This window comes from Limulus polyphemus, unplaced genomic scaffold (assembly GCF_000517525.1).
Source record: "Limulus polyphemus unplaced genomic scaffold, Limulus_polyphemus-2.1.2 Scaffold3935, whole genome shotgun sequence".
Lineage (NCBI taxonomy): Eukaryota > Metazoa > Arthropoda > Merostomata > Xiphosura > Limulidae > Limulus > Limulus polyphemus.
This window is the reverse complement of record NW_013669545.1, coordinates 10,261-23,347: the sequence shown is the minus strand read 5'-3', so window position 1 is coordinate 23,347 and position 13,087 is coordinate 10,261. Positions and strand designations below refer to the sequence as shown.

At 31.1% G+C, this 13,087-nt stretch overlaps 1 protein-coding gene across 1 annotated transcript in view; it reads right to left on the bottom strand.

Moving 5' to 3' along the window:
• Window positions 1-5,350: 5,350 nt before the first annotated feature.
• LOC106470310 overlaps window positions 5,351-13,087 on the bottom strand; it is a 17,345-nt gene continuing 9,608 nt past the window's right edge. Inside the window, exons 8-10 of the mRNA XM_013930855.2 lie at window positions 11,875-12,046; window positions 9,245-9,389; window positions 5,351-8,768 (exon numbers count right to left, since the gene is read on the bottom strand). Of these exons, the coding sequence (XP_013786309.1) occupies window positions 5,704-8,768; window positions 9,245-9,389; window positions 11,875-12,046 (3,382 nt within the window). The 3' untranslated portion in view covers window positions 5,351-5,703. The remainder of the gene's footprint in view (window positions 8,769-9,244; window positions 9,390-11,874; window positions 12,047-13,087) is intronic.

Here is a 13,087-nt window from a genome sequence, read left to right as displayed (position 1 = left end):
TGTCCTAGTCTGATCTGTATTTCTTTTATTAACGTGGAATTCAAATGAATCAATAGTAAACACAAAGAAAACAAAACACGCGTAAATCATTCCCACACCAATTAATATCTACGATTAAACATTATTCTTTTTTTAAATTTGCAAGAACACTCAATTAAAAGCAGCACAGGTTGTGTAAATACAAGCTGAATTAGAAAGAACCTGGTGATAAGAGAAAACAGGTTAGTTTTAAATGTATACTTTTTGCCAATAATTACTTAGTTTTTACTATTGAAGGTTAAAAGCCAAATGGCAGTAATGGAAATTACATTAAATTCTACATTGTGAAGAATAGATCATTCCTAACCCTTAATAGATGTAACTGATGCCATGAAATGAGGCTAAATCATCGTAGTTGAACAAGTGGGCTAATTAAGTACATTAATTCACCTCGACTGGCGATTATTAGGAATTTTTACAGTTAAAACTTAAACTTCAAACCCTAATTGTTTTATTTCCTGAAACTATATTTACTTAAGCACAGATGAAGATATGACAGGAGTAATTTTTTAATATTTAATGAAATTAAGTTTTTTTAAATTTCTCTTTCAAAGAAAAATCATTACAATACAAACCCTTTGAACAAATGTGTGTATAATAATATAAAAGATGTTGGAGTCTTACCTCCTTGGTTCTATAAATCTCATACAGAGTTTTCCTGTGGAGTTTAAATTTTGCTCACCAGTTGGTATTTTCAACTTCAATGACACTTTGTGATACACGGAGTAAGCAGGCAGGCCAGAGACCCCTAATATTCAAACATAGCAATCCCTAACTTAGAACTGCTGACTATAGAGATAGAGAATAGTACTCACTGTGCAGCTACTCTTAACAAGATAATACTGCTGTAATACCCCACACAGCTAGCTGAAGTTGCATGGAATGCTGGGTGGCATATCACAGCTGAAGCCTTGGCCACCACGTATCAGTTTGCTTGGCCAAATGCACACGAGCAGCCGTAACCAAAATCGTAAATCCATGGGTGATAACTGTTTTTGCTATACCTGAACCACATTGAATCCTTGAGGTTTTAAACTTCTGCATGCAACTTGTTCTTTTATTGTATTATTATTATATTACACTCCCACAGTACTCTTAGTTTCCATATCACCACATCATGAAGCATTCTATTTAAATCCCACGATTACTTACAATGTAAAGAAATTGAGAAAAGTGTATACATGAAGAATAAAATCAATTTAAAATTAAAAACTTAACTTTTGCAGTAGAATGTTTCATGATATAATAGACTTATCTGAACAACAGGTTATTGATGCCTTATTTATAATTTGTTGACTGAACTTATTTCAAAACTTTTTATAAATCATGCATAATGAATTTGAGCAAAAGTAAGCTAAATATACAGATGAGAACTATACAAAGTAACTGATAAATTAACTAAAACAATTCCATAAAACAAACTAATAAGTATATAATATCATAAACTATAATTATTAGAATGAACCATTAGATAGGCATGATGTTAACCCTAGAATGCCAGCATGGGGTCACCATATACTAAACTAACCGTGTTGGCATTCTAGGGTCAACAATGTTCCGGGACAGAAACCTAGTAATATATCAGAAGGTTCAGCCAGTTCTAGTTCATATATTAAGCTAAAAATGTGAGATAATTTATAATAAAAACCTATAATAATATTTTAAGCTATATTAAATATTATAATACAACAGTTAAGAGTTCCTTGATAGATTGTTTAGGCAGAATATTCATGATGACAACTGCCTATTGTAGAGAGACAAGTGTAGAAGATGACATTTCTAAAGTCTTCCACCTTCTGGTCAAGTGGGAAGACTTTCAAAACGTTGTCCTCTACACTCATGTCACAACAAGAGGCAGTTGCCATCCATTCTACAAAGTTTCAACAGTTAAAGTTAGTTATGTAGAGGAACTAAACTTATGAATTTTAGTTTCAATAGCAGTTGAGTTTAGATAGTATTTTTAAAGCTTTATAATATTGTATAACTTCATTTTTATGTCCCTCCTCAGGGTAATACCATAAATAGTATCCTGAATTCTCTCCTCACGAAATATTTGCACTTTCATGGCCGAGTTCTACTATAAATATATGCAACTACAGATTTTTTTTTATTATCAAAACACCCTTGTAATATTATTATGCAGATCCTAATTTTCCTGTAATTAATATGTACTTAAACTTTGCTGCAAAATACATGGTGGTTTCAACACAATGTGTGTATAACTAAGATTAGCAAAGTCAGCTCCATTGACAAATACTGTAATTAGCTATAAAAATCTCAAAGTAAATTGTGATGAAAAGAAATGTTAAAACAAGCAAGAGTAAATGGAAATTTTCAAAATGACAGTAGGTAAAGGTACTGAAACATATATATACACTAGAGCCCTTTAAATAGTTTTTTTAAATATATATTTAAGGTAAAATTGTTTACATCTAATTTTCATTGAACAATTATACTTTTTTTTTACAACAGAATGGATTTTACTATTTTAAAATGTTAATAATTAATTTAAAAAATCATTAAAATCACTAGCTTTCAGAACATAGATCATTTACAGTTGTGGTATTCAAAGACCCATAAACTTGAGGATTCGAGGGTATTTTTTTAATTCCTCTGCCAATCTAATATGTATATCACTTCAAAGAGGAGCATAGCTGCAATTTGTAAAATTATATTTACTATCCCAACTCATGCTCTTCCCAAAATTCTATTTTAAATGTTTTAACCAACCGAGTTTCTGTTACTAGTGCATTTTTAGTAATTCAAATTATTACAGTGGGCTATTCTCAGACTGATTAAGTTCATTGCAAGTAACATCCTGTAGAGGAAGGTTTTCAAAAGTTCATTGCATTGCAATTTGTCTCTCAGAATAGAAATGAATTAATTTTTAGTGCCATATTATTCAAAAGGTCATTTAACTTTCTAGAATGTTGTGTAAAGATAGAGAATAAAAATAAGCAACAAATCAAAGATAAATGCAAAGAAATCCTTTAATAATGCTGTACAAGCCAGTCATGATAACAAATGTTTCTTTTAGCAATATATACATAAACATTTTTAAAAAATAAACAAATAATATTTGCATAAAAGATGGCAGCCCTCAATAACATTCAGGTCTGGAAGTTACCCATAACATTTTCCTTCAAATTAAAAATTTTCTTGGTTACACCAACATGTACATTATTATAGTTTTAAAAATACATATATTTTTAGCCCCATGCCTTGTGTTGTCCTTAATTTTGGAAAAAATATTTTGCTAAAACTGACAAAATATACATGTTATTTGCTATAAATACAAAGACAGCAACAAAGACTAATTGCTTGACATTTTTAGAGCATGCAGTGAGATTTTAACTTAATACATTATTAGAATAAACAGCAAAATCAATTAGAAATAAATGATTAAGCAAAAACACTGCTTGAACACCTAAAAACAACAACAAAAACATATAAGAGGAACTTCCAAAAATCATTTACTTCAGTATATTCTGTGGTATTGTTGAAGGCTGATAATAATGTTAAATTCTGTAGTATTATTGAAGACTGATAATAATGTTAAATTCTGTAGTATTATTGAAGACTGATAATAATGTTAAATTCTGTAGTATTATTGAAGACTGATAATAATGTTAAATTCTGTAGTATTATTGAAGACTGATAATAATGTTAAATTCTGTAGTATTATTGAAGACTGATAATAATGTTAAATTCTGTAGTATTATTGAAGACTGATAATAATGTTAAATTTTGTAGTATTATTGAAGACTGATAATAATGTTAAATTCTGTAGCATTATTCAGTATTGATAATAATGTTAAACTCTCAACTAATACAAATGTTCAGTATAAGAAGTGTGAAGTAATTTTACTTACTCTTGACCAAACTTTCAATTTAACACCAGGCTGTCAGGGCTACTACTCTTCAAGTCTTACTTCAAGCAATTTATATTGTTTCTTGAACACCATACATAGCCTGATGATCTATGTATTTGAGTAAAATAAGTTGTTGGCAGTGTTACAAAGCAGTTGGCATGCTTTTTTATAATCATTTCATACTGATAACCTATACAGGACCCATTTAAAAGATACATCTTGAAAATGTTCCTTATCATATTACATACGTTCAGTATTCTGTAAAAAAACATAGCTACAGTGTACAAGGCCAATAAAGTTGTTTTAAAACTATACTTAATACACAGTGTATAGATAGAATGTTGTAAAATTAACGGTCCACCATTTTATGTTTCGTGATCACTATTAGAAAGTAAAACAAGAATTGTATACATATATATATATATTAATCAATCTGATTCTCTAGAAGTTATGATTTAATGTGTTTTAAATAGGCTTTAACAGTTTGTTAACTGTTGTTATGATTCTTTGTTCAAGGAATAAACCAATACTTACCACAAATTTTAAGTGTTAAATGTTCATGCCAAAAGCATAAAAACATATTTTTTGTCATCAATAATTCCACATTGAAATATTAAGACAGAACAACTGAAAGTCTATGAGTGCAGAAAATAAACAAAAGAAATAGATATAATGTTTTATATGGTAACTTTTTAGTCTCCAGTACTATACTGAATTTTAACGTAAAATACAACGTTGGTAAGGGCATAATTCTTTCCGTAGAACAGTTAAATATTTACATATTTACATGAAATTCAAATGAGAAGCTCAAAACAACAAAATCAATCAGATTCAATATATGAACAGTTCATAAAAACAGTACCTTTGAAGTTAAAAATTCTCAACTTGTCTAAGATTCAGAGCCAGGAAAATTTTAAGATGTTGGAATGCATATTTATATTATACATTTCTTATCCTTATTGCGAAACACCAACAGGTAACAGTCATTTTCTAAGTGAGAAAGAGTATTTGACGAAGAGATAAAGCACAACTTTAAATGGAATGATTACAAGTACGTACAGGTGTCAAATAATTTCAGCCTTTTACAAGAAGAAAATTAAGCATTAATCAGATCAATCTAGTAATAAACTCTTTTGATAACATACACTTGTACAATTCTGCTTTACAACAAAAACCATTCTTGTAAGATATTTTACAGCAACAATATATTACACATAACCAGAGTTGAAACTACTGGGTGTTATGAAACTTCAAAATAAGTTTGAGCCTCAAAAGATTTAGACTGTATCAGCCCTGAAACAACTTTTTTTGAAACCTTCAAAGATTAGAAGAATTTAATGACTTGCTACATTTCTAAAAATACTGCAAAAAGTGTATTATTTGAGAAACAAAATGACATGAAGAAATATTATCATATATGAAAAAATGCTAGTGTGTTCTAAGTGAACACAATGTTTTCACACTCCTTAGCTATTAGTAAGATCCAAGGAAACTCTTTCACTTTGATCTTCAGCAGCCTAGCAGATGAACAACCCTGAAATAAACTGTTAGCTTTAAGATATTAAAATCGTAATTTAATTTTTAGTTTTGAGATTACTTTGGCACAATGTCTGAAATGTATTTTCTATCAAGAGTACTCTCCATCTTCAACATTTATTTAAAAAAGCTGATTAACCAGACTATAATGATGCACTACACAACTCTTTCCTTGTTAATGACGCTGTTTAAATCTTCCAGAATTCTCTAAAGCAGTTCTATCTACAATAGTCTTACAGTAGTTTCTCCTCTTTCTTTATTCCTGAACCCATTTCAATTCTTCTTCATCACTGACATGAAGTTTATTCTCTTTTTGGCTTTGAGAGTATTCTTCTATTGTTCCTGAACTCTGACTTCGCTCTCTCTTTACTTTTGAGGAAACTTGATCATCTGGACTGGTTACTGTTCTTGAAAGTGGAACACTTGATCTCCACCGGGTTCCTGTGTGTTTTTTGTCAGGAATGTCCTTTTTGAAACTCTCAGATTGCCATCGTTCTCTAAGTTGAGCTCTTCGTTCCTCTTTATATCGATTTATTCTTTCCCTCCTAACAGTCTCACTGTCTATACTCTCATTTTCTCCAACAGGGATTGAATCTGTGTTTGTTGAAGGTAAGTGTGGATGAAGAGTAGCTGATGAAGATGAAACTGAAATATTTTCTCCATTGGCAGGATGTGATTCAAGTGTACTTGTCTTAGGAAGGTCTTCTAATCCAAACACCATTTTCTTAACACTCTCTGGTTCCTTGCAAGTTTTCTTGTCAATATGTTTACTAGAAGAAGAATTGACCATATTCAAGCTCGTTGACAGTTTCTGAGTAACTGCTTCTTTTCGATTAATTGGAACATCCAATTTTGATTCTTCAACTGTATCATTGTATATACTAAAGTCATTTGAAGTGTTTGAATTTATTTCATCTATATTGTCTCCAGATGTTAATGACTTATAAGCAGGTGAGAAAATCTGCTTTTCATAGATGTCTTGTGGATCAACAACACTATCTAGTATTGGGTCTGACCAGGGATCATAGGGAGTTAATTCTTTGGTTGGTTCTGTTGACTGGAAAGCTTGGAGTTTCAACACCTTGAGTTGTGTGAACAGACTAGGCTGGGAGGACTTAGAAGTGAGAGATGTCCGTGGAAAATGTTCAGTACCTGTCAGAACATTCATTTCAGTTTTGTCATGAATGCTCTTCTTAGATGCTCTGTCATCAAATCTAGGATAACTATGTACCATACCAGACTCAACATTTTCAGGAAAAGACAATGAACTCATTTCTAAATTTTCCATCTTTTCAGCAGCTTTGTAAAGCCTACCATTCTGCCTCCATGGAGATTTCTGAAACTCTACAAAATCACAGGTATTCTTTTTAACCTCCACCTCCTGTTTTTTGGAGGGAATAACTTCATAGTTTTTATTCCCAAGGATCTGATTATCAATAACAGTAGCACAACTATTCTCATCAACCAGGGACATGTTTTCCTGATCTTTGTTAAGGTTGTGAGAATCTATTGCAATGTTGCCCTCTCTAATAAAACCTTTATTTCTAGCAGAAAAATGAGACACTTCACGTAACTTTTGTCCATTTTTTGAAAAGGGTTTACATTCCACATTTATATCTATCTGACTAGTTTCATTTTTTCCATTCATTACATGCAACTCATTTAAACATTCTTCAGGTCCACTCTTGACAGTTTTGTCCAGCTCATCCAAGTATACCGTTTCTAAAGATACCCGATCTTGAAGCTGACAACTCGCTTCTTGAAAATCAGTGTGATGAAACGACTGTGGAGTTATAATACTTTCCGAATCAGGCTCTTGTGAGGAAGTAATATTTTTTACATCTATTTCTTCCATGTTACTTTCTTCTGAAGTTGAGACATCTTCCACTTTACAGTCAACAAAGTCATCATGATCAGTGGCAAATGTTACAGATTCCTGTTCCCCTGCATATATTTGTTGCTGGTAGATGTTATCAGAGTTTGTTGGTTTTTCTATGTGTGCTTTGCTAACATCACAAACTAAATATTTTTTATCACAGCCAGAAGGAGGATTTACTTCTTCTGTTTTATTTATTAAAGCCATTTCCAAGTTTGAGCTGGTATCTTTATCACTAGTAGCAGAATCAGAAAAACTGTCTTGTTCAGCAAGAGCAAGGGTAGGTTTTATTTCATTTGTTTCTACATTTCTATAAAGTTTATTAGCATTCACTGCAACGGACGTTTCCGATAATGTAGATGTACTGCTAATTCCTTTTTCTGCAAGTTTTTCAGTTCTAGATTGTTCTATCTCACACTCTGCTTTTCGAGCTCTTTCATTTTCTTCCTCTATTTTCTTTGCTACAGCTTGTAACATTTCATTAACAACATTCACACTATCATCCACGGCTTCATCGTCTTCAACAAGAAGATATGAATCAAAAGTATGTATCTCAACTATAACAGACTCATCCTCTTTACATCCTGTTATTTGATTTTCAGTGGATAAATTATAATTATTTTCATACATATTTATAGTGCCCTTATAGGTACTTTCTTCATCATCTTCAAAGTCCTCCAAGCATGAAGATTCTTTCACATTTTGATGTTCCAAGTTTTCATTATCTGATTCTGGACGAATGTTAGACACTTTATCTATATTAGGTTCAGAATGTTCATTTTTTGGAGACCCACTCTTACTTTCTGTTCCAGAATATAACTTCTTATGTACAGAATCAGGAGTCAAAACTTGAAATATTTTTTCTTTTGTTTTACGAAAACTTCCTCGTAAGGTATCTCGATCCTTATCTTTAACAGGACACGTCCATTTGGAATCTTTTTTACTGTCCTTACAAGGAACATGACTTTTTCTGTCAAATGAAGGTGAACTGAATGCTTGTCGAAAGCGTTTAAAACTTAACTTCTGCACTTTTGGACTGGATACATCACTGTCTGAACTTATAAGTTTCTGTTTACGAGCCACTTTGTAGGAGTTTGATGAACACTCCTGAGACAAATCTTTTGCTTCTTCTTGAGGAGAGCTAGTAGATAAAAGTGACTGAGAGCTATCAAAATTAACAAAAGTGTCACTATCCATATAAGTATCACATGCATGTTCAAATGATGTCAGTGATTCGTCACTATCAGGGTACTTGTCCAGACTTTGAAGTCTGGCTTTCACTAGGTTGATGGTATTACTATCTTCTATGATACTGTCTCCTGGGAGTATTTTTTGACCTGAACCGTGCTCAAAATAGGAGTCATGAGAGGATGAGCGAACATGTTTTTGTAAGTAAGAATTGGGCTCCAACTGAATAACTTTATCATGCTGCTGCTGGATTCCTTCTGCAATAGTAAAAAGAAAAAAATATGTCATTTTAAACAAAAAGTTAACTATAAAATAATTTCACTGTCATAGAAAGGTCTGTTCAAACTACTACATATATTTCCAAAATGTTAATATACCAATATCCCTTTTAAGAATTTCAAGAAAACAAAAAATCTGTAAATGACGACACCATATAACTGAGGACAAAAATGTTGATAAAAAAATATCTAGTAAAATTTATTTTATACGTCCAAAATAAACGTTCATCTATTTCTACTGAATGTTCTTCCTTAACTAATGAATTTCAAAAACAGTTAATAATATTCACTAAAGTACAAGATTTGTTTATTTGTTGTTAAGCATAAAGCTACATAATCCACCGTCTTTGCTCTGTTCATCACCTGTGTCCAAATCCAATACAGCAGGACAAAAAGTATAACAATACTTACAAAATCTAACAAAGTGAGAAATAATAATAAAAAAAACAACTAACCTACAGAGCCAAAGGATTCTATGACAGAAGAGCTGCGACATGAACCACCACCTGGTGTGGATAAAATAAGTGATTCTGCACTCCTTACAGTTCTTAGTTTTTTTGCATGCGTATGTGGCACATTTGCTTCTGTTATGGCTTTATCCTATGAATAAAACAAAAGAAAAATACTTTTAAGATTCAAAAAAGGTATATAAACAAAACTAAGTATCTGGCAAAAGTAGAAAAGGGTATGGGTGTAAATGTAGTGTATGTGAATTTTGAGAAATCATTTGACACAAAAAAGGATTGTTAAAAAAAAACGATAAGAAAGCAGGAATGCTTCTAAAATTATGACAAAAGAGAAGATTTAAAAATAAAAGGAAATTACTTTCAGAATCTCCCAAACAATATATATATATATATATCTAGCGAAACCACAGCCAAGGGAACGGGCTTGGAAAAATCAGCGGAAAAATATATATATATTTTCAATCTTGTACATTGATATATTTGATACACAAAGTTTGCTGATGAAACAACACAATGTATTTTTCCTTTTAAAGTAACCTATATTACATATTTTACATAACATACAATCAAAGACCTTCACCAAAATCATTTGAACAACAAAGTTTATAAGGGATAGAGTTTAAACAAGGCATTATTATAAATTTATTCTTATGATGGGAGACTTGGAGGATTAAATAAGATCAAGAAAGTTAGTCAAACAAGATATTAAGAAATTGAAAAGGGTGTATAAAAAGGTTGGCTGAAGATTTAAAAATTAACAGTAAGGATTTCTTTATAGGAATTGGAGTAGGGTTTTTGAGGAATGACAAAGGATGGCACGTTTTCAATTATTGAGAGATGACTGGGTTGTTAAATTATACTTTTATTTTCAATAACACTTAAACAATATTCCTCATCTTGAAAAGTTGCTAGATGGAAACATGGCTAAATAAGATGATCACATTAATTAGGAGCTTATTAAGAAGAAACTGGGAAGTTTAAAGAATAATTAAGCTCCTGGTCCAGGTAATATTTACCCCAAGGTTTAAGGAGATTAAGGACTGGATAAGTCATCACTTGCTACTATATTTTTTACAAGTCCTTAAATAATGGGCAAGTGCCAGAAGATTGAAAGTTGGCTAATGTTACTCCTCTTTTCAAAGGAGGTGATAAAAATTGTCCCAGCAATTAAAGGCCTATCAGCCTTACATCCATGGTGAAAAAGTTTTTGAAAGTAGGATAAAAGATGTTTTGCAAAGTCATTTAATATAATTGAAAATTTTGTTGGATAATCAACGTGGTTTCACTAAGGGAAAATCTTGCCTTACTAATCTTTTGACAGTTTTTAAAAACGTTACTTCTTATTTAGATGAGGGTATAAGTATGGATATAATGTATATGGATTTCCAGAAAGCATTTGACAAGGCACCACATAAAAGGCTTGTTAAAAACAAAGTTATATTTTTAGGTGTGGGAATAAGTCTTGTTGGATAGAAAGATGGCTAGATATAAGAAAGTAGAGGGTTGTTACAAATGGAAATCAGTCAGAATGTATTAATGTCAAGAGATGTACCTCAAGGCTCAATGTTAGGAGCTTTACTTTTTTTGATTTACATCAATGACATAGATGAAGGAATAGTCAATAAATTTGCTGTGTTGGGTTTTGCTGGCTGTGAAGAGGAGGCAACTGCTTTGCAAAGTTGGGCAAGTACATTGCAGATGGCTGTTAATTATAATGTGATGGGAATAACATTAATAGTGTTAGTGAACAAAACTATCTTGGTGTTCTAGTTGATCAGCAGTGCGTTTTGGCTAGTGGTAGGGACAATATGATTTTAGGTTGTATTTACAGAATATTGAATATATGTCTATAAAAGTTATAATTTTATTGTATAGGTCACTTGTTAGGCCTCAATTGGAATACTGTGTTACTAGTTTGATACCTGGGATGGAAAGGTTATCATTGTCATGTAAGAACAAGATAAGATCTATGAAACTGTTTGGTCTTGAAAAAAATATGAGTTGGAGGTAATCTGATTGAGGTTTTTATGATTACTAAGGAAATTGATAGTGTTGACGTATCATAATTTTTTTTGTACTTAATAGTGAGAATGGTAAGATTGGAGGACACAAATGTAAATTTTTGGTAGGGTAGGAGTCATCTTCAGCTACGATAGCTTTATTTTTCTAACAGAGTGGCTGGCCTTTGGAAAAAATTATCTTCACATGTGGTGGATACAGTAATTTTAAGAGAAGGCTTGATAAATATTTGGATGATAAGGGCAGCCTAGATGGATCAATAGCTGTACAATAGGTTCCTTGTTGTTGTTAAATTTTATGACATCCATTAGATAAAATTAAATATATCTTGAGAGTTCTTTAGATCAATAGCCAATAGATCCCTTGTTGTCCTTAAATTTTATGTTATTTTAGCATAATGCAGGATCTTAAAAGTTTAGGACATCCATTAAATTAAAATCAAATGTATCTTGGGAGTTCTTCACAGGAAATTTTGAGTCATGACAATTTATCACTAATGGCCTTTGCTGACAAGAAGATACCATGAACTATTCATTATGATATCAAGATACACAATTATTTAAAAAAGTAAAATAAGCCAAAAAATGAAATCAACCAACCTGCAGTGCAAGCCTTGTGTGTTGTAAAGAACCAGTGCTACCTTTACGATAATTCTTCAAAGATCCTCTTCGGCTATGCTCCTTCTCACTAGTGTTCCCAGATTGTGATCCTCGAGAGAAGAAGGATTTCCACCCTGAAGGAGATTTCTTCAATTTGGTACCATTTTGTTTACTGGGTTAAAGAACAATAAATAATTAAATTGGTATTTTTTCACTGAATTTTTAACAAATTGCAGTTTTAATAAGCTGCCTATAAACGTTTTAAGTGAATAACACCTAGATCTGTTTAACAATTTCTGGTCAGTCTAAAAAGCTATTTTTCAAATAATTTACTCCTTTAGAAACTGAAAAAAACAACATTATTTATTCATCATTCAGATTGAAATTCGCTATTGATGTATTTTAAGACAATTAAGAAAGAATCATACTTCAGGGTCAAATAGCCTATCCAAAATGACTTGAGTTTAGTAAAAAATTCAAAAGAGACATGCAAATTTACAATAGACACAAAGAGATCGTGACTGAATTTCAAATCTTCATAATTTGACCTGTAATAATTTAGACATTTAAATTTTTAGATTTTAAATTTAAATTTATAAAAAGGGTGCAGCTTTTTGTAATTCAGTTACTTTTCAATACACACACACACGCACAGTTATATACATGTTTTCATTTATTTAATTGTGACTTATAACTGTTAAGTCTGATTCCATGTAGGTACATGATGATGGCAAGCCGAGATCTCCTGTAGCCTATCTTATAGCAAATATTTCTTTAAAGTAATAATTTAGACATATTTAAGTAATATTATATGTTGAAAACATAATCTTTATTTATAAATATTTGTATCAGCCATCTGTATACAATGTAAATGTAGACTACGTTCTTTAGCAAAACAAACATACATTCAATGCACTTCAAAAATATGTTTATTACATCAAAGAAATTTTGTACTTTTTCTTATGTTGCTATATTTAGTTTATATTATGAATAAAAAACAGAATTAACTTAAAGAAGTTACACTATATATTAGAACAATATACAGCTGTAATTCTATTATTTTAGCTTTGTTGAAGCTATCACTAAGCAGTTAACATAGAAATAATGCATTGTTTCTATATTAACCAGTTAACATAAAAATAACGTATTAAGTCTTGACACTAAGCAGTTAATATAACAAAAATGCACCACGTTTCGACACTAAGCAGTTAAT